At 41.2% G+C, this 22,345-nt stretch overlaps 1 protein-coding gene across 5 annotated transcripts; it reads right to left on the minus strand.

Annotated features, from left to right (window-relative positions):
- Positions 1-9: 9 nt before the first annotated feature.
- ylpm1 (YLP motif containing 1) lies at positions 10-21,429 on the minus strand. Of its 5 annotated transcripts, XM_069193174.1 has the most exons (22): positions 20,587-21,429; positions 19,555-19,773; positions 18,976-19,173; positions 18,105-18,621; positions 17,324-18,071; positions 14,451-16,733; positions 14,098-14,233; positions 13,611-13,842; positions 13,294-13,389; positions 12,613-12,793; positions 11,920-12,125; positions 11,665-11,813; positions 11,506-11,568; positions 11,173-11,292; positions 10,576-10,752; positions 10,303-10,386; positions 9,975-10,058; positions 9,678-9,764; positions 5,708-5,759; positions 1,733-1,860; positions 1,083-1,263; positions 10-331 (listed from the first exon to the last, which is right to left on the minus strand). In XM_069193174.1, exons 1-21 carry the CDS (start codon positions 21,178-21,180, stop codon positions 1,117-1,119), a joined length of 6,501 nt encoding a protein of 2,166 aa, XP_069049275.1. In that variant the 5' UTR covers positions 21,181-21,429; the 3' UTR covers positions 10-331; positions 1,083-1,116. The 5 variants fall into 5 exon arrangements, with proteins under 5 accessions (XP_069049275.1, XP_069049274.1, XP_015205802.2 ...); XM_069193173.1 differs by having other exon boundaries at positions 17,324-18,618; XM_015350316.2 differs by having other exon boundaries at positions 13,294-13,383; positions 17,324-18,621.
- Positions 21,430-22,345: the final 916 nt, after the last annotated feature.

Consider the following 22,345-nt stretch of genomic DNA (forward strand, 5'->3'; position numbering starts at 1 on the left):
ATGAAGATGTTGTTTTTGGATTTTTTTATTATTTATTTTTTAATGGTAAAATAACCAACAGTGCTCACAGGTTAGATACAGTACATACAAAGTATAAAAACTGCAAAGACAGCTAACAATTTAAAGAAACCAATAGGATCTTTAGTCCGGACTGTGATTCTAATTACAGAGTGCTCATTTACCCTGCAAAAAGGATTCACTATAAAAAGAACATTTGCAACATTATCTTTTTTAAAATGAAGAACCACTGAAGGAGTATCCAGGAGTATGTAGAAATGATGCTTTCACAGCTCAGAACCGCTTCACATTCAAGATAACACCAGGTAACAACCTACAGGAATACAAAATGTTTGATTGAAATATGAGCCGTACAATTGCACATAGACTAAAAATGCTCTTCAAAATTGAACAATAGATACACGGAAAAAATTTTTTTACATCAAATGCCAATATGTACAATTCTAGCGTGAAAAGGACCGGGACTTTCCTTCCTGGAAAACTAAATGCAAATAATAAACACAAAAAAACTCCTGAAATCGGGACTATCAGGAATGTGTTGATTTTAAAAAGTCAAATATACTTTTGCCTGTGGCCGAGGTAATTAAGTTCCTTTAAAGTAAATGCTATTTAAATATGTTATCAGTTTTAGGAATACTGACTTATTGGAACCGTGAAATATACAGTTGTGGCTCTCTGCCCTCTACACAGGGCATTTAACATTTTATGTTAGCATGTTACTGTTTACATGCTTTACAAGCAAGCAAACAGTTAAAATGTGCATTATAAATAATAAATGTATTATAAATAAATCACGTTTAGCATACATTTCAGAAATTTCACCAATACTCCTTTCATGTGGTGTGTTTCTTAATCCATACTGTCATCATGTTCTTAATGAATTATCAATCACCATACTGTTTGTGTAAAATGCTTCTTTCTTATCAAACTACACTGACAGTTTACTGAAATTGAACCGCATCAAAGCGTACACTTTCTTCAGACTGCACTGCATTTTAATATTAAGGTCCGACAGTGGTTGTTCTAACACTACTGAAAATATCACCTGAAAAGTAACAACTCACCTGTTCCCGAACGATTTGCTTGGAAAACGTTCTGTTAAAAATACTTTGTGCGATTGAGTGCTCTCTGAGCAAGCTGTCCGCTTTCATCTGTTATTTTCTCCCAATCTGTCTGTCCAACCACAAAACCAATAGCGCGCTTCCTATCGGCATCTTTTTTCTCTTCAAGATCTGCCCACCTCACCTACAGCAGAGTGGGGGAAAAAACAAAACGGAAGTCATATAGATGAATCCAATATTTTACATACACCAAAGACTGGAAGAAAGGAAGGATTTATTCATGTTTTACTTTATACTGTAAAACTCTTTCAAAATACTGGAATGCAACAACAAACCTGACCCTTCAAGCAGAAGTCACCAGAATATCAACCGTAAATCATCAGAACACATAAATCTTTGTTTTAACTGCCGAAAAATTTGATTTACCCATGTTGACAATTATACAACATGAGATAACGCCGTCTCCTGTCTGAACCTTTGAAATAAACTCTATAAATCAAGTCATACTGAGCACTTAAATTGCTCCGCTGCATAAAAGTTCGTAACAGGGGCCAGTGATGAGGAACCTTTAAAAAACGAGCATGTCAACTCCACAATACACTAGGTTTCTATCTTCGTCACTTGATTAGTGATGTCTGAAAGAAATGCGTCACCCTTTTCTTTCCTGGTTCCGACATGCGGGTGGCGTAGTCATCTGGCAGCTGCAGGTAGTCCTCCATGTCTGTCATGCGGCCCCAGTCCCGCTTCCTTTTCGTGCTGCTCACCAGCCCGTCCAGCTTGTCTGCGAAAATAAAGTGCCTCCCTTGGTCACACGCCATTCCAACCTCCCGCCAAAGCCCATACGGAGCCGCGGCCGAGCCCCGGCACAGCCCGTGGTAAACGGTGGGCTCTCAAGGAACAAAAAAAAAAAAGCACTTACTCTGGAGAAGCTCGTCCCTTTGGCTGCGGCAACATTTGGAAAACTACCTTCCCCGCGGGTTTTAATTTAATCGGGGCCTTTGCGAAGTTGCTGTCCCAAGGTGTAACCGAAATGACGGCAGGGTAACGAATAAATGATAACCCTCCGGAAAACACCGGCCGAAACAAATGAAAAAGACGCAGGAAGCACGACACCTCGGGATCGAAAACAAAATCTCAATGTGTCCAATTTCATTTTATCCTCTCCATTGCAACATGGTGCATCGCATCTGATGAAACGTGGGTGATTGCCGGTTTTATAATCGATGTTGAACATTTCAATGTTTTTGTAAAAATCAGAAGAGGTAACCCAGTTACACTTTCAGACATTTTTTAAATAGACTCAGTTTAAAACCAAATTGCTGTTAAAGTGAACATTATGATCTTTTTGGAAAACAAAAAAAGTACAATGTGCCATTATCTGAAACCAAGCAGAAAATAATTGGTCTTGCTGTGCCACACATTCAGTAGTTATATATATATATTATATATAGCACACAGTATTCAAATTAACATTTCCGTGGCTTTGAAAACATTTTACATGCATTAAGGAGGACAGTTTTAAAAATGGTAAAGATTTCATAAATTATATTTCAGTGGGGGGAAAACCATAAATGTGTTTTCAACAACGTTTCTAATAAAAACAAAAAGCTCTTATGTGTTTAAATTTTCAGCGTTATTTTAAGACATTTTATAATATTTATGCTGCTTTGGCAGCTTGAAAACAGTCAATATGGCTTGCTGGCTGAAGCAAACCAGTTTTGTTAACCAGTTAATTAATACACTTCTACTCACTAAAGATCCCAACTAGACAGAAAAAAAATGAAAAAAGTATATTTCAAAGTTGGAAAGATTCAAATAGTTACAGGTGTTAATTCAAAAACAACAACGTATTTGCACAATCATTATGCAAAGACTACGATAGTCTCCAAATAAGCAAAAGAAATACGTTTTCTCCCGGTGAAGGGCATGTGGTCAGTGAAGGCAAGTCAGTGACATATTAAGTGTTTGTGGCGGAAGACCAGACAGTTAATCTACAGGTTTATGAACAACATCAGCAGTCCTATAGGGAGGCATGATCCTCCTCCAATTCTGATCTCACTGAAAGGCACTGCAGTAATCCTACAAGTCCACCATCAATGAAATGCTTGAAAAAAAATTTTAAAAGTCTGTTTTCTCTCCCTCTAATGAACAGTGTAGCACATTCATGCACATCAGCTGCTGACCTTATCACCTGGAGTCGTGACAATAATCATTCCTACTTTCACAGATTCGAGCTTCTCTCATCGTTATATTGCAGTTGCAGCTTTGTGAGCTGGTAGTTTAAATCTGACTTACTACCCGTCTTTCGGACACCGTTTTTACAATCCTACTTGCATCAACAATAGTTCACACCTTTTCCTTTTTTTATTATGATATTCCCTGAAATTGAGTCTTGTACTTATAAGACACTAGTATCTCCTGTCATCACACCTTAAAAATTAAGGTTAGAAAATGTCCCTGACTCTCAAATACTTAACTTATATACTCTTTCCAATTTGCCTTTTTCCTGCAAAAAGACTGGAACGGGCAGTGCCCGCTCAATTACAGTCTCATCTGGTATCTAATGAACTCTCCCAACCTTTCTAGTTGAAAAGGAGATTGTCGACAAAGGAAATCTGACTTCTAACATCAGATCACTTAAAATTAATCACCTGCTAGGCTCGTGTGCCATTTCTGAAACTGTCCATCACGATATTCTACTGAAGCACATGGAAAAGTATTAAGAGAGAACTGGCACTTGACTTTGTAAGCCTCGCTCCTACCTGGTCAATAAATACTAATTTGCAAATCGGATCTTTTAAAACTGATGATGTTGTTTACTCTCTGAGTTCACCAGGGCTCTGAGCTGGGATCTCCACTACTTAGTATTTACAAGTAGTTTCTTGGTCATTCACCATATTAATCTCTGAACAGGTATGGATCTATTATTAATACTTCATTTTTTTCATCACTTCATAACAACAACTTCATTTAATCTAATCTAAAGGAAACATTTTAATACGTCATCCTAATTTTATCATTTATCAGTAATATATTATTACATCAGGTGTGTAGCTGCATCATTACAATTTTAGATAAGTTTATTTGTAAATATCATCTAATGCATGCCTTCTGGAAATAATAAGCTATTCTGGATGCTATGGGAATTTGGTAATATGCCAATATGCAAAACATTGCTACCTCTGAACCAATGGTACCAAAAGTACAATTTCTCTGCGCCTTCCATTAAATATTTTCAAAAACACTGGTAAAGAAATTCACTTGGACCTTCAAAATACACAATTCAGCAATTCTCTAAAGCATGGATCAGCAAAATCATCAAATACATTTCAAATATTAAGAAATGAGAACATTTGAAAAAATACAAAACATAAGATACCACTGAATACTGCTAAGAAATTAATATTCTGAAACTACAAACACCAATGCCATTTATGGTGTAATTGGAGCAGTCCGACTAGGACTCAACAGTTGGTGTCATTGTACTGAACAGCAAATAGTGTTTATGGAGAGAAAAGAAATGCACTACAGATTACAATAAACGTTGAATTGAAACATACAAAATATAATGAGACCCAGGGCACAGCAATTGCATGATGGAATACTATCCCAATTGAAGTCAGGATGGCCAAGTTCGTGGGTGTTTTTAAATCACACTTCAAAATGTACTTGTTTTTGTCATTTCTACAGTTGTATATTTGTTTTATATATATATTATATAAGTAGTTTATTTTGGGATTTAATGAATGTTACATTTTATCATCTTTGAAACTTTAAATATGAAAGATGTTTTATAACATTAAGTTCAGTATCGTGATCTTCTTGGTGTTAAACCTGAAATTGGTTAGAATTCATACCGTTTACAGATAGTTTGTACATTTTTATGAACAGCGTAGGTTTATTCACAAAAATGTACAAACGGAGGACGGAACAGAGAAGTATGGGATAGGGAAGTATATAGTGTTAAAATCAGTCAAAACAAAGCCTGACCATTTTTTTTATTGCTTATAGATTACTTTAAAACTCCTTGCTTTCTAGAGGATAAAATATAGCAGATTCGTCGGCAACAGCACACACAACACACATCTCAAAATTGTAGGAACATATTCCCATAGTCAGAAGGAGCAAAAATGACTTTCACCTTAGGTTTAAAGTGTTTAAAACACTACTTATCAATGTTGCCTTGATGAAAGTTATTGTGCTACTTCTGTGAGGACTATGATGCACAGTGGACCTCACTGCACATAGTACAGCTCCTTTTAGATTAACTTCTTGTCCAGAACCACACATTTTTGACATACTTTTTAATTTATATCCCTTATCTACAAAATGAGCAATGCAAAAGCGTTTGGCATTGTTTTTTTTGTATAAAAAGGATATAAAAGAAATGCGTGCCAGCTTTACATAATATTTAAAAACTAATGTATTTATAAGAGTGAGCTTACTTCCACGGTATGGCGCAAAATGAAACATAAGAATATTGTTCCTTCAAAACGGCAAAGCCTCAGTTTTGTGTTACCATACAGTTGTTTCATTTTATGTATCGGAATTGTCAGAGATATATCAACCACGTGTTCGGCTGGATACCCAAACTAAAAACAGCAGGGTGAAAAACAAGATATACCTACCAAGTTTTGCCCCAGAGGTGTCCATCTCCCATTTGCTTTTTGGAATGTAACCCTATATTATATACAGAGAGAGACTCCAACAGTTAGAATTCGGCACAGAGAGGAAACAGGAGGTGCCAAAGCTTAAAAATAGACAAGAGTTAATAAGATATTTTCAGCAAGGAACATATTAATCAATTCAACCGACCTGTGAACAAGAAGAACATTTTATAGATGTTAGCATGCAGCCAATTCAATGGCACTGGGGAAAAACAAGCTATGGGAGCATGCGCCATGTGAACCCCACAGCAAGACTTTCACGGTTAAGAGTGGAATCCCACACAGAGCTTCCTGATTTTCTGCTTGAACCTGCATATCCATAAATAACACGCACAATAGCTTGTCTGCACCTGGAAATGTCTGTTTTAGATACATCTTTTCATGCATGGAATATCGCTTTAAAGGCCTTAAAAAAATAAACTTTCATCCTACACTTTTGGCATATACAGCAGTAACCCACAATAAAACAGCAGGTAGGAAAGAGCTAAACTATGTTGTTAGGACCACTACAAAAATGAACAGTGAATCCCAAATAATCCCAAAATTTATCATTTTTAATGTATAAATTTATAATTTATAATGTATTACACAATAGTGATACAGAAACATAACAGATTCACTTACCTACCAAAACTAACAATAAATGAAATCAATGTTTTTTTATACAAATGGTTAGAGAGCAGCTTATACGTTGCCTCTTATTATAATAATTTTAATTATTTGAACTAGATGAAATGGATTTAGAAAACAAATATATGTCCAAATCTTTTCCCGTCTGTAACATGACAGTTTTTTAACGCATCTGTGGCTGAAGTAATCGAGGTAATGGTTGGGAGGGATAAATGAGAAACAGTATTAAATGAATGTGATGCTGGAAGAAATACTGACCAACATCTCACAGAAGTGACTGGCACCATAACAGTGAGAAAACCAGGTTCTCTGTGCTCATCTAAAGGCAGCGATTAGCTTAAAGCGTTTTAAGTGGACAGGTATATCCCTTCTCCCCATATGACATCACAGTAACTGTAAATGTAAATGATGTACAATATTTTACAAATGTGTAAGTACCTCATTAGGAAACGCCAACTGCAAACTATCTTGGGCAGATAGTACACTTACAGTAGAAGTGATACTAGCTTATGGGTATCATTAAGAGTCATGTTTTAATGGAAGGATCCTGTACTTACTGCTTTTCAAGGGCTGTGAATACTTTAAAGAATACCGTATCTACATAAAATTCCAAAGTTTCATGTACACAGTGCTCTTCCGAACTTCCGAAAAGTTAGCCATTACCAATAACGTAATAAAAACATTACAATAATTAAACAATTAGCAAGTATTGCAATATCTAGGTTTTATATATGATTTTATTAAAATAACAGCATGTGTGAGGTATTCTTTTTATCCAGATCAATTTACCTTTTAATAGGCAAAGACATACAAAACTTCTTTAATTAAAAATAGTAAAAAAAGCACCCTAATTTTAGTGAATCTGAAAATCAGATATCTGATTCTATATAATCTGAAATTATAGATCTGAATCTATATAGGTCCTGTTTTAAAGTTATATGTGCACTCAAGAGTAAGAGTAACTGGTAATGACGGCCGAAGAGACAATGAGAAGATATAATGAAATCTCAAGTCATACAGTGTTCTTTGCCATTATGTTTCTGATCCTCTTCACCCACCATTTTCAGGCCATCAGTGTGCACGCTTACGTGGATCACAGCGCCACGAAAGAAGCCTTTGAAGCTCTTAAGTGCCCGTTAAAAACCAGAACAGAACCATGTGCCATCCTTGAGCTAGGGTGGAAACAGCATTAACCTCAGCTGCTTCAGAACAGCGATGTATTTCAAGATGTGCGTGAGTACCCTCAGACAATTACTTAACCTATCCACCACTGTAGGCCTAATGAGAAGAACATAAAGGAGAGAGAGAGAACGAGTTGGAAATGTAGGCTACTTACTTAGATGGAAAGTGCATTTTACCATGCTGGTGGGATATTTTGGTTAATTTCAAAACAATTAGTAAAAGAAAAATTTTAAGGAAAACAACATCGTTCTCTGTTGTTCTTTTATGTATGAAGACTTAACTGTTCTTTATTGGTTATACATTAGCCTAACAGGATGACATGTGGCAACCCATTTTCAGTTTGGCTTTCTGTGAAATGTTCTTATGATATTAAAGATTTGAGTAAAGGAGGAAAATCGCAGCTGTTCTTAACAACACTGATCCTAAGGCTTCTCTTTTATCATCAGTCTTTTAAAATAAAAAAAAACATTGACAACAAAAATATTTAAAAAAACGCAGCACTCCCAAGACACTCCACAAGTCCAGAGGACAATTTCATTCCCAAAAGCTGAAATATTTAAGCTGTAGTTCTTTGCATAACCACCAAGGTATATGATATGAAAGAAAAGACAAATTGCCTGATATTGTTGGAGATATTAGGACTGAAAACCAAACTGAGGAGAAAGCAGATGTTTAGATTTCAAATTGTCGATTCAGAAAACTACATGCAGCCCATGATTCCTTACAAACTGCATAAGGCAAATTTAGAGCCGACAAGAAAGATCTTCACGAACTGCACATCAAAGTTTTCAACACTAGATTTCGGTCATGTAACAGTGCATCTACTCCATTACCTTACTAATATATATAAAACATAATCCCCGATCGATACTGTATTATTTTTAGACAAACATACTGTAAAATGTTCATTCAAATATGTAATCAATTTCTAAGCATGGTTAAACACCTTATTACATTTCTCAAGTTTATGAATTTTATAGATGAGATTATAACCACAATATGGGGGAAAAAGTGATTTAGTAATTGAATGTTTTTGTATTAATTTGCTTTCCTGATTGGTTAAATTTACAGCACATGTAACATACGGTAATGAATGGTAATAAATATGACTATTTTTCAAGTAGATGCCCGTCCTCCCTAGACAAACATTCATAAACAACTGCAGGTTACATTTTTTAATATTATCTTACAGAAGCAGAGCAGAAAAGCTACAGTGTCAAAATTGGTATGTTTCTATAGAGGGCTTTGAAAAGCATAATTAGTAAAAGAAGTGCATTAGTTGTTTTTCCAGAAAACTACTTTAAAGTGCTTAAGATTTATTTTAATTTACTGTTGTTTGTGTGCAATATGGTAAATGTGTTAAAGGCCATGGTAAATAGCAGCTCTGATTAGAATATGTGCCATTTTCATTTCTTTTTAATGCCTTTATTATAGTTGTCCTGATTATGTTTTAACATTTTATTACCTAACCACTTACATTTATTGTAATTAAATATCCATATTTATTTTGCAGTATAGTGTATTACATTTTATGGAAAGAATCATTTAAAATAAAAAACTTAATAATCATGGCTGCTTCATGTTTTCTTTACTTTTTATGGTTTTGCAATGAATAATGGTTTGAAAACTTCCGTGTTTAAACCCTATGTATCAATTGACAACATCACTATGAAATTTAGCAGACTAAATAAAATCAAGACTTATCTGGCTGTAAGAAAAGTCATATGCTGCAGTAAACCTGATTTCAAGCTATAGCTGTGCACTGATTCTTGTCTTAAAAAGTTCAAAGCATTTGAACCAAATTTTCCTAATATGGAGGATGTACTTCAGCATGTTTTCGTTGCAGCTTTTCTAGTTCGGGTTTTTATAAAAAACTTACGACACACATTACACAACACTCAATATGTTTCAAGAATCCTGCATCTTGCAGGCAGCAAAAATAAGCTGTCCTTTAGAAATACCATGAATTATTCTTACAAAAAAGGGCTTTAGTATTATGTTCCTTAATTCCTACTTGACATATAGATATGAAAAAATACTTATTCAACTGGCTGCATACAAATATAAATATAAAATATAAAAAGCTGTGAAAATACATGCGGAAGCTCTGTAATCCTACCAGATCCGCTTCCTCCTCTTCTGCTGCCTCTCTCTTGGCTTCTACTTTCTGCTCTTCTTCTGCTGGGTCAAAATCCTCCATCTCAACCTGTAATAAACAGAAGGGCAAAGAAAGAAGAAACTTAGAATCAGTCAAGCAGCAGTTTAGCAGCTTTCAGCTAGCATGTGCTCCATGGAGGTAGCTGTGAAGCTTCCTGTAGCACAATGATTTTAAATGTATACAATAGATTTAAAACTTTTCTCAAAGCAAATGTAAGAAATTAGAGCACATTGATGATTAGGTTATTGTATCACTTACGTCCTCTATAGCAGCATCTTGCAATAAGGACCTTATGTCGAGCCTCACCATGTGACGAGGGGCCGACTCCCAGTTAGTGGCCATCTGTTGTAGATACACAAATATTTCACACATGACAAAATCCAAATATTAATACTTCGTCCATAATCCCAGAGTTTTATTAAATAAAAAATCTAGGTATGAAATTACATCATTTTCAATAAGAAAATGTTACCCATCTTCTTCAGCCTTTTCCCTATTCAATGATGTGCATGTATGTAAAACATCATCTCTGTACTTCTTAAGCACTTCTTGCATGACAACAAAGGAAAACCTCTGCAAAACCAACCTTTGCAATATCCTTTAGCTTGCGTCCATGAATGTTCCTCTTGGCACATGTCTGGTTATCTACAGAGATTTCAGCTAAGTACACCTGTCAAGGAAATAGACAAATATACTTATTTTCTTAATCAACAAAGCATTGATTTGTCTTCCTGAAGCCATTCAATCAGCTTCTTAATGTAATTGAAATTAAAAAACTTAAAGCACACGAAAAGAAATAAGCACCCAGAAGTTAATTGATAGGTTTTGCCTGTTTGCATGACATCACCAAATGACTCACCTCAAAACCTTTAGTCTTGGCTGCACTCCAGAACTGATCGAAGTATTTAACTCTATCATTAATAGCATCAATAATGATGAAGGGGAAGAATCCATCATCCAGGGTTTTACGGAAGGTTTTGAGCATACTGTTGCGATAGGTATCTTCCATCTCTGGCTCATATTCATATTCCAAAACCTAGTGGTAAAATGATTCCTCACAGTTAACTTGGGAGGATCAGGGCATTCATTCATTATCAAATATTTAATACAGTAAGACCGCCATGTAAAAGTATTCACTCTCTTCCAATGACGTTAGATTTTGCTGCATTACAAATGATGTATAGAGTTTTATAAAAGTTAATGTTATTAATCAAGTCTTAAATGCTTAAACTGAAACTCAAGCTGGGTAAAAATCTAAATCTTAACAACTAGCTGCATTCAACAAAACAAGAAATCATTGTAAGTTTTGGAATAGCTGTGCAGGGCACACAACATTTGACATTCTGAAGAAAACACATCTAAGATTAAAGTCTATACTCAAATAAATGGCACGTATATCTGACTGAGCAAGCTCCTGAAAATGGACAAAATAGTAGAAACTAAAACACACACATACCTTTTGTTTGACACGCTTTCCTGTATCGGGATCCTTCTCAACCTTTTCCACCTCCGTCATAAAATAATCGTCAAGCCCCAGAACTCGAGGAGGCGCCCCGCCAAATTCCACCTCCTTGTCCTGTACAAAGATTTGTTTTAGCTTAAAATTAAATTGCAATACTGTTGTATTAAAATGTGTTGTACTAGAATGGTGCTTTAAAAAGAGGATTTCTTTGAAATGTGAAAAGAATAAAGCAGGAGAAGACTGAAGATAATTATTGGCAATAATCTGGCTGTAAAGCTCACTCAAAAGCCTGGAAAGAATCTTCCTTCTATGCTGCCACAAGCTTACCCGGATAAGTTTTGCTACATGCGTTTTTCCACTCCCAGGGAGTCCTCTCATGATGACGACAATCTGTTAATAAAAGCCAACGCATTTAAAGCTACTGAACATTTTAAATGTCTACAATGTATAACTGATATGATATAAACTCTTCCTTCTTCGACATACCCTTTCAGGGCGGCTCTCTCTGCCCGGTGGTTTGAGGATGTCATCCACGTTTTTGGTTTCGGGTTTCTTTTCGACTCGTGGCGGAGCAGGAGGGTGAGGAGGCAAAGGCGGAGCAGGCAACCTCTCTTCAGGGTAACTCCTCCTGTCACCTGAGACGAGCAAGGGAAAAACAGACACGCTTAACATCAGCAGGCATGAAATCTAGAGATCGAGCGGAGGCGCAACAAATCAGGAAGAACAATGTCAGCATCTTACTCCCAAATGCAGGAGCGCTGTGGTCAAAGAGAGGGCGATCAGGGATGCGCTCGTAGGGTAGTCGGTCATATCCAGGCCTGCCAAAGTGCTCTTTAACATCTCTGTCTCTGCTGCTCCTGCCCTCACGCTCTCTGTCTCTGCTGTCCCTGCCCTCCCTGTCCCGGTCTCTGAAGCCACCTGACCGAGAGGATGGGCCTGGTGGCAGCCTGCAAGCAATTCATCGTATAAACGTGAAGCCTTATATCTGTTTTGGTGGATTCAGTAATGTGGTAATCCTGTAAAGAAGTGCTAATACTCAGAACAATGGGGCTTTTAAAGTTTGCAAATGAAAAGTGTAAAATAATTATTTTCGTACACACACTTCAGATCTTAAAGCAAGTTGGTGAAATGGATAATTTTGCTTAACAAACTCAAAACAACCAATTAACACAGAAAGATCAAATTACACTGCACACTTTTTACTCCTATCAAAATACTACAAAAACATTTTAAGACAAGCTGGTTTCATCTTGAGCTGTAATTTTCACAGAAAGGACAAGCAACTCATCACAATTCTACAAACTGATGTTAATACATACATTAAACCACACCAAGTCCATTTTTAGATTGTCAAAATCCTCAACTTGATGACAGAAATGAAACGTCTGTAGATATGAGCATTCTCCAAAGCCCCATAATTTGATCTGTCAATACCTCTCGTCTCTGGGGTATCGTTCTCTCTCGTATCGCTCCCTGTCATAGTCCATAGGAGGCTTCTCACGATACATATCCCTCTCTCGTTCCCTTTCCCTCTCCCTTCCATACTCCCGGCGCTCCAAATACGGATCAACTCGCCTCTCGTAATATGGATCTCTGTCATATGGGACAAGTGGTTCTATAAAGCAAAGACAGAATTGAAAAAAAATAAGAGCTAGGTAAAGGGTCTAAAATCAGGAATATTTACCAAAATTGACATTTACCAATGCAAAAACACAGTTTTTTAATATAAAAATAAATTTAATTAACCCCCCCACCCCCCAGCACTGTCACTAATGGAAGTAGACAGAGATCAAACAGCTGTAGTCTCCAGGCATTGAGATTTCCCTGAGCAAACATGAATATGCCATACCTTTACATGCAAATTCATTCCATTCTTTGGCTGCTGTTGTAAGCACAACGCCTAGATTGAGACATTTTTAACTGGCAACAATAGACATAAATACATTGCTCTCTAGGTACATGAGTAGACCATCCTGACTGACACTGTGAATGCAAATGTGGTCTTTATTAGTCTCACAGGACCACAGTAACTCCTGCATGTCAAAAAGCTAATGTACTTTATCTATGTACTAAATAAAATCATATGTAACTAGAAATAACGGGTAGCTCACATACCTTTTTCATAAGGTCTCTCTGTAGGTACTGGATCTGGTCTTAGGATGATCCTTTCGCCATACGAGATCTGCTCAACTTTTGACACAGGATCTGAAACTGAGGGAATTAAACTTAACCGTGAAATATTCCATACCATCCTATCTTTTAAAGACATAAATAATTTCTACCACAAAAGAAGACTAGTACGGCAGAGTAACCTCTTTTAACTCTTGCTCTGCTTAATGCAAATACATTCATCGGGAAGAAAATAAAAAAGAACCAGCAGGTACAGCATATTTCCTTTCTTTACACTGTGGGACACTTTCCATTTTGCTTACCATGTCCATGTCCATAATCCACAGTCTTGGGAAGCACAACAGGTTTGCCGAGCATGGGGGCTGCCAGTGGTGTAGTGTCTGACATCACAAAGCTTGGATCTGTGGCTTGCGCAGCGCTTCTGGTGTCCCAGGCGCTATGTAAACTATCACCACCCCAGGCCTGAGCTTCAGGTGGCATTGCTGGAGCTGCAGATGCAGATGCCAGGCTAGCACTGGGCAGCAGGTTTCCTGTCTTGGGATAAAAATAACAATACAGTTATAAATTAGGACAATTAGGAAATGTAGGAAAAAAATCATATCTGCAGGAGTTGTGTAGGAGCTTTCGGGGTATATTAAAAGTTAAAATGTCTTCCTCTAAATAGCTACAACTACTGTAACATTTCCTCAACTTGAGGGGACTCTAATATCCCTAGATAACAGGCTAAAATTGATATGAGACAATCCACTACCTAGATCCACGATTCAAAAATCCAGAAAGTTAATTTACCTTGAAAGCCCCTGTCACTGCAGGGGGGATCTCCAATCCCATAATCCCTGCTGAAGCCACCTCTGGCTGAAGTACTTGCTCAGTTCCTTCAGGTTTGAAAAACTCATTTATAGCATTTTTCTTCTCCTGTAGTTCCCTGTACAAGAACGAAAAAATCCAAGTCAGAATTTACCACCTTAACTATGAATGTTGCATTTTGCTAAGCAAATACATAAAACACCTTGGATAGTTCCAATACAAGAATCCTGTTAAAATCTGATAAAAAAAAACAACTTAAAAGGTGATTTTTGTTAACTATATGACCATACTGGAGTATCATAACTGAAAACCTAGTAGTTATATCCGGACCTCACCTTATCATCTTGAGCTCCTGAGCAGCTTTCAGAATAATCTCATGCTGTCTTTGCGAAAGAGCCAGAATGCCCTTTCCAGTTCCAGAGGAGTCTTCTAGAGGATTTTCTGGGGGATTACTAGGCTGAGTAGGGAGCCCAGGAGGAGGCAAATCCATGGAAGTCTCCAAATGGCCTTCAAATGGAGGTCTGCGGTCATCAATCTCTGGTGCGAACGTCCTGTCAGGCAGAGGTTCTCTCTTCCACTCTGCTGGGTACTGCTGCTCCTCCCCTCTGTAGGCAGGTTCCTCTGGGTACTCCCGCACCCTCAGCTCTCCCCTGTCTTGCGCTCCTCTATCGTATAAATAGTCCCGGTTTCTGTCCTGAGGCCACCTGTCCTCCCTAAAGGGCTCTGGCGGTGCCCGTGGAGGACATGGAGGGTAATCCCAGCCACGATCTTTTACTTCCCACTCATTTCTTGGATGATAGTAATTCTGGTCCGTGTCTTGCTCAAAATTCCGGCTGTGGTAATCTGGGTGAGGCCTTCCATATCTGTCAGGCTCTGGCACAAACTCTTGCTCATACTCCCCGAAGTACTCTCCACGTCCCATATCTCTGTCTACAGTGTCATGGGAAGGTGGGGGGCGACGAGTGTCTCTTTCCATGATTTCATGACTTAACGGTGGTCGCCTGGAGTCCCTCTCCAGTATTTCATGAGGGAGAGGAGGGTGTCTGGGTTCCCTATCATGGGGCGCATGGGGCCATCTAGGCTCTCTGTCCAAGACCTCATGATGAAAATGGGGTCCCCTGTGCTCCCTGTCCATGATGTCACGGCCAACAGGGGGGCGCCTAGAATCGCTTTCTATGTCTTGGTGGACTGGGGGTCCTCTGGGATCCCTTTCCAGGACATCATGGTGTGGGGGGGGTCCCCTGGTATCTCTTTCTGTGACATCATGGTGGAGAGGGGGGCCTCTAGGATCCCGATCCAAGGCTTCAGGAGGAATAGGGGGGCGCCTTGGACCCCGGGCAACATAATCATGAGGAAAAGGAGGGGGACACCTAGGTTCTCTAACATCATGAGGAAATGGGGAATTATGCCGGAACTGTGGCCTCTCTTCCCTCCAGTATGGATCGCCATCTTCCCAGTAGTTGGGTTCTGGCTCCTCCCAGTGCCTCTCTCTCCCAGGACCATCCAGGGGCTCTCTTTCTAAGGGGGGGCCTCGCCTTCCATGATCCTCGTAAAAATCTTTATGGTAATGTTCCTCACCCTCTCTGCCCCATATTTCATCCGGGGGTGGAGGTAACCTGCTGTCCAGCCCCCCCCGCCTGTCTACAGAAGGATCCTGCCAATCATAGCCCTCCTCCTCCTGGCTTCTCTCCCTGTTCTCGCGGAAAGGTGGTCTGTAATCGTAAGGCTTGTGCTCAAAGCCCTCTGTCCGCTGATTAGGAGGGAAACCGGAACTACTACCAAAACCTGGTCCTCCAGTTTGCCCTCGGCCCCATCCTCGGCCTCTCCCCTGACCTCGCCCCCTTCCCCGGCCCGTAGGTGTCTGAGCTTTATGATTATCTGCAGACGAAAAGGACTGAGGTGGTTTAGGGGGTTCTGGTTTTGAGGGAATCTGTTCAGGAAGCTGAGGTTGGGCGTCAGTATTTCCTTCATTCTTGGTTTTCACTTCTCCCTGATTAAATGAATTTTTATGGGAGGCAGCCTGCTTTTGAGGATCAGCAGAAGCTGCCGATACAGCGGTCTTGGCTGTCTCTGACGTCTGCTGCTGTTTGTTTGCCATCTCTCCACTAGACTCATTTGGCTTACTTAAAGGTGCTGCCCTGTTCAATGTCTGTGGAATTGGATCACTTTGGACAAAAAATCCACATTCTGTGTCAAGGAAATCATCCGTTAGCGTTTCCCTTGCTGACATGTCTCCAGCAGCAACTTGAGTAACTACTGTTGGTTTACAATGCTCATGCTGACCTTCAGGCTGGGAATCTTTGGCGCTAGAAGAACTCACGTCTTTACTTCCCTGTGGTTTAATTTCTGGGGCTTTCGGAGGCTCCGCCTTGGCCAATACATCAAACCTAGAAGGCTGCTGAAATCCAGGGGGCCTTTCAAACCGAGATGGTGGGCTTGGCCTCGGAGGCTGTTCAAATCTTGGTGGTGCTCCAAACCGTGTTGGCTGGGTGCTTCTGGGGGGCTGATCAAACCTCTTTGGCTGCTCTGCTCTGGGAGGAGGCTCAAACCGAGGTGGGGCATTAAATCTCTGCTGCTGCTCAAATCTAGGAACACCATGCCCTCTAGGACCATCAAACCTGTAAGAAACAGGAAATATAAATCATTCTGATCCCCCTCCCAGTAACTCACAATGATCTTGCAAAATGCAATATGGCAGGTATACATGTACTTATTTACCCATTATCACAAACTTTCTTATGCCTGGAAAGAGGCAGATCATCCCAACACCTATACAGGAAGAATATGGATTGGGATGCCAGCTAATTACAAGGATCACAAACATGTACAATACAGCGACACCAACGAAATGAGGAAACCCACCAGAAGTTGTGGAGAATATGCAAATTTCACACAAGTTGCCCCAATTTTAAATCAAAAATAAAAAAACCAAAGAGCTGTGAGGGAGCAGTGCTAGCAACCAAACAGACGACTGTGCCACCACTGTAAAGGCTAATACCAAAATCTTCCAATTTGCTATTAGTTTTGACACATTTCTTGATGATGCTACAGTTAAATGATTTCATGATAAATAATCCTGTGAATATCTAACAGATTTCAAACTTCGTTTTACATGACCTTACATATTTTTGATGAAAAAATCCAAATTAAGAAAAAAATGGTGAATGTATAGTGCATTGCACTTTCAGGAGAGGAAGAACAGCCTTACCTTGGACCTCTAGGGCCTTCAAAACGGGACGGTGCACTGGGAGTGGGCAGCAGCCCAGATGGCCTCACTCCTGGGCCAGACAGTCCAGCAGAAGTGTAAACAGCTGAGTGAGCAGATGTAGGACTCGATTTCCCTGGAGCTGGGGAAGATGGCGGCTGGGTTTCTGAAGTTGTTGTGGTTGTTGGGGGCGATATGTGATTTGGAGTGGAAAGACCTTGAGCACTTTGCTGTACTAAAGAAGGTGTCCCTGTGGGAGGGTGAAGACCCTGCTGTGGGGGTCCCTGAAGCAATTGAGCCTTCTGTATTGGGGGCCCCTGGGGAGGGGGTCCCAGCGGAGGAGGAACCCCCTGGGGTGGGGGTCCTGGCGGATGGGGAACGCCCTGGGGCGGGGGTCCTGGCGGATGGGGAACGCCCTGGGGCGGGGGTCCTGGCGGACGGGGAACGCCCTGGGGCGGGGGTCCTGGCGGACGGGGAACGCCCTGGGGCGGGGGTCCTGGCGGACGGGGAATGCCCTGGGGCGGGGGTCCCTGTGGAGGGGGAACCCCCTGGGGTGGGGGTCCTGGTGGATGGGGAACCCCCTGGGGCGGGGGTCCTGGCGGACGGGGAACGCCCTGGGGCGGGGGTCCTGGCGGACGGGGAACGCCCTGGGGCGGGGGTCCCTGTGGAGGGGGAACGCCCTGGGGCGGGGGTCCCTGTGGAGGGGGAACCCCCTGGGGTGGGGGTCCTGGCGGACGAGGAATGCCCTGAGGCGGGGGTCCCTGTGGAGGGGGAACCCCCTGAGGCGGGGGTCCCTGTGGAGGGGGAACCCCCTGAGGCGGGGGTCCCGGCGGATGGGGAACAGGCAGACCACTCTGTGGCGAAGGTCCTGGGGCAGGTGGAATACCCTGGGGCCGGGGTCCCGGTATAGGAGGAACTGAGGCAGAGGAAGGCTGTACCTCTGAAGGGACTGGAGGAGCAGGGGTTAAAGTTGGAGGTGGTGGCATCTGAGCTTCTGAAGCGGTCCGGTGGTACTGTCCATATTGTGGCATCCCCATCATCCCCATATATGGGGTGGTGGTATATTGGTGCTGCATTGTCCGAAGGGTTGTCACCCTTTCTTGCAGGTGGGAAGAAGTGGATTTCATCTGCTCCTGCCACTGTTTCCACTGGCATTCATAATCCTGCAACTGATCCTTGTGCGGGTAGGACTGAAACTGCTCCTGCCACATTTTGAACTGCCGGTCCCACTCCTGGTAAAGTGGAACAAACTGCTGCTGCTGCAGCTCGTAGTGCCTAAGTTGCATATCGATGGGCATCTTCTACAGTAACAGAAAAACATAAGTCAGGTCAGCTCACCAAAGCACAAGATGTGACCATGATAATGTATTGCGATAATGAAAACATTACCGTCTCATGTAACTGTTAAGAGAACATGTTCATCTTGCCAGTATCATGACTGCAATACTTATATTAAATAATGTCATACATTGAACTATAGAGTTATTAATCGCTGATGATAAATCCTAATTTATTTTAAAGTACATCACATGAAACAACACTCTGATAAAAACCAAATTTCTTTTTAACCTAAAATGAAACCCCTTGTCCATGGATGAATTACACTGGAAAAAAGGCTCTCAGCGCCGTCACTGTTAATGGTTAGAGCACGTCACCTGCAGGTGTGCCGGCTGCTGCATGAACTGCTGGTACTGCTGCAGGATGTGCTGCAGCTGTGTGTGCTGCTGCATGAGGGCCTGATACTGGTAGCCCGCTCTCTGCTGCTGGGTCTGCTGCCACTGAGCTGCTGCAGCCTGGAGCTGCTGCAGGCGAACCTCTTCCTCCGGGTCTTCCGCCCTCGTGATCACGGTGGGCTGAAAGTGCAAACCGGAGAAGTGTGAGGGGAAAAGAAATACAAGTGCAAACGAGGGCTCTCCACTCTGCTCCTAAGGGTCTGAGTTCCAACAGATCTTCTAAGCCTTCACCTGACGTGGAACTGATCCACATAAGGCTTAACTGGACCACTTGTTATCCCTCTTCCAATTTAAAGAGAAAACGGCGCTCTACAACAAAAAAAAAGCAACCCAGGCATGTAGACAAGAAAAATAATAAACTTTCAACATGACTTGGTTCATAAAGCCTTTAATATTTAATATTAAGTGAACACTCTCATAGGCGACCAGACTGAAAATGAATCTCAGCTGCATGTGTTTTCGGCACTCCAAGAGCCGCCTGGGTGAACAGGTCTGCTCTACCTTAGAGTCCTCTGGTGGAGGAGGTGGAGGGGGCTGCTCTTTGGGAGGTGGCGGAGGAGGCTCATTTTTGGGGGGCTCCACGGGTGGAGGGGGAGTTTTTGTGGTCTGTTTGTCGGCCGGGGTGCGAAATTCCTCCTGCGGCTTCTTCTCTTTAGCCTTTTCATGTTTTAACTTCTGTAAATTCTGGAGGTGCTGTTTGTACCAGTACTGCTGTTGCTCCTAAATAAAAAAAAACAACAACTTAAACGTTAAAATGAACAGCCCCCTTTTCCTAATCTTTATGGAACGTGGTAAATGAACACAGAGCTAAACAGAATGTGCAATTCCATGTTCCCGAGATATAATAAACTGAGCATGCATAATCAAATTACACACGTGGAACCACTTTTTCGGTTTTGCTTTTTAATCTATATGGACAGTTTCTTGCTTGCAAAACAGGTCAGCTGAAGGCTGTTTTCTCCATGGAAGTGCAGAAGGACAATTTTCTTCATTATCGGCTTTTTTATTTTTTGCTGCTTTATAACCGTACATAAAACCACCAAAAGGAAAACTTGCCTATAGGGCATCCACATTACAAAGAATACTCAGCTGTATTAAGTATTAAGTGCTCCTAGCTCTTTGCGGTCTTAATCCGATATTCCACATGTATGCCATTGAAAAAACGTAATATTTTGCAAACAGCTTCTCACTTTTGTTTCAAACACTACGTACAACAAACAGTAAATGAAAAGACTTAATGCTGGCATGCTAGTTTTAACAGCAAAAGACTGAAGTTATTCGACTGCATCAGGCCAGTGTCTAAGAACCGTAATCAACACTGAACAATCGATACAGCTGGATTTGATACACAACTGCTTACGTAGTGTATTCCTTAAAGGTTAAAGGTTTATTCCATGCTGACAAGAGAAGAAAGGAAACACAACGTTTCGGCTGTGGAGCCCTCTTCGGGCGTGGTTGTGTGTATTCAACAACCTATTTGATGATCCTTCCCGGACAACCACCACAAGCAAAGACAAGGACAGACGAACTCACCTGTAACGTCATTGAAGACAAGTCTGCTTTCTCTTCCTCCGGCTTGGTGGCATCGCTTTCCTTTTTGTCCGTCGCTCTCGCGTTTGTACCCCCTTGCTGCGGTGCACTTTTACTGGCGTTGCTGTGGGAAGGCACTGAGGGGCTGGGGTCGGTTGTGGGATGAGGCGGGGGTAGCGTCGGCGTGTGGTGAGGCTGCTGTGCGGCTGTCGGGGGACCCCTCTGGTGCTGCTGCTGGTAAGTGGCCGGCGCAGACCCCCCAGGACCCGGAGGGGCAAAGGCCGGTGCACTTCCACGCCAGGACCCCGATCCACCCGATCCACCGGATCCGCCACTGTACGGCCCACTGTTGTGGTGCAGCACTGATTGGAGCTGTTTTTGATGGAGCTGCTGCAGTTGCTGCATCTGTTGTAAATGCTGCTCCCGCAGACTCGAGAAGTTAGAGGCCGGACCTGAGCCATAGCTTCCCGGCGCCCCGTATGGCCCATGGCTTCCCCCTGGGGGCGGTGGACCCCTCACAGGCGGCGGTTTCATACCGTAATGTGGAGGAGGAGGATGTTGATGTCCACCGCCATACTTTCCCCAAGACGGATACATTCTTGGTTGGTGTAGGCCCCTAGACACTCATGGAAAGCGGGACCAAACACACGTTTCTTTTCTTATTAAAAAAAAAAATCTTAAGCTGGTTTAAATCAGCAAGCTATGAAGTTGAACCGCTTGCTACCCTCTCTAATTCAGAGCGTCCATCGTTTTGATCACATCAATTATAAATCCTCTTCCTTTTTCTCGATATTTTGGAAAGAACGAAGTGTGCACGTAAACGTCACGACATCCCCCCCCACTGCGTCTTTGCGTAATCCATCTGTATAGCGTGAATCTCCGGCGCGACGCCCGCCCCGCCTCCGTTTTAAATAAACTTTATTGACACACAGGATGGGATCAGAAACCAGAACCGCTATCGAACCGTCAAGTGTGTGGCGTTTCAGTCATATCCAAACGCAGGGATACTTCAAACACCCAAGTCTTTTGAAAATAAACATTAAAATAAAATCTGATAATTAAATTGCATATTCATAAAACGCAACAAATAAGCAAATTGTTAAAGTTTCACTTTCTTCATCCCAAAAGTCGTTACCTTTTACGTGGGAGTGAACAAATCACTTGACTTGGGAACAGACAGCTGTAACGGACGTGAACAGACGGGATTGTATTCAAATATAACCCTTCCACCGGTGTTATTTTAATAATTTAATCCATATCAAATTCTATGTATATGTAAACTGACAATATAAATAACTAAAAACATTTGATAGGTTTATTCCATGCTGAAAAAAAGAAACAAAACACAACGTTTCGGCCGTGGAGCCTTCTTTGGCCGAAACGTTGTTTTCTTTCTTCTTTTTTGTTTAAAATTGTTTAATACACAAGTTCTCATTTAGAAAATTGTGTGCAATTCTGGTCATCACAACACTCACATAAAAGATACTCTTGCCCTGAAGTTAACCCAGATACATTCCCAGGGTCAAAGGAATACCTTACACTGACAGGTAAACACAAGTATACCTTTCTTAATCTTGCAGATATGGAGATTAAATAAGTATTCACAATGCTCAAAGGCAATGACAAAGTCAACCCAATGGACTCATTCAGAATCTACAGTGAAACATGAACTGGAGGACACAAGTGGAAAGTGCTTTTAAATCTAAGGACTGGAACCCTTTATACAAAGAGTCTGGCAGCTCGACTCTGGCATGTTGTTGAA

Source organism: Lepisosteus oculatus, chromosome 8 (genome assembly GCF_040954835.1).
Source record: "Lepisosteus oculatus isolate fLepOcu1 chromosome 8, fLepOcu1.hap2, whole genome shotgun sequence".
Classification (NCBI taxonomy): Eukaryota; Metazoa; Chordata; class Actinopteri; order Semionotiformes; family Lepisosteidae; genus Lepisosteus; species Lepisosteus oculatus.

What these genes read in the sequence shown, in the direction of transcription:
- ylpm1 (XM_015350315.2), bottom strand. Translation starts at nt 21,180, where the DNA reads ATGTATCCGTCTTGGGGAAAGTATGGCGGTGGACATCAACATCCTCCT. An exon ending in GAAAGCGTGTCAAACAAAAG is followed by an intron (nt 10,753 to 11,172) that starts GTATGTGTGTGT and finishes TTTTACCACTAG; the next exon opens with GTTTTGGAATATGAATATGA. An exon ending in AGCTAAAGGATATTGCAAAG is followed by an intron (nt 10,059 to 10,302) that starts GTTGGTTTTGCA and finishes TATCTACAACAG; the next exon opens with ATGGCCACTAACTGGGAGTC.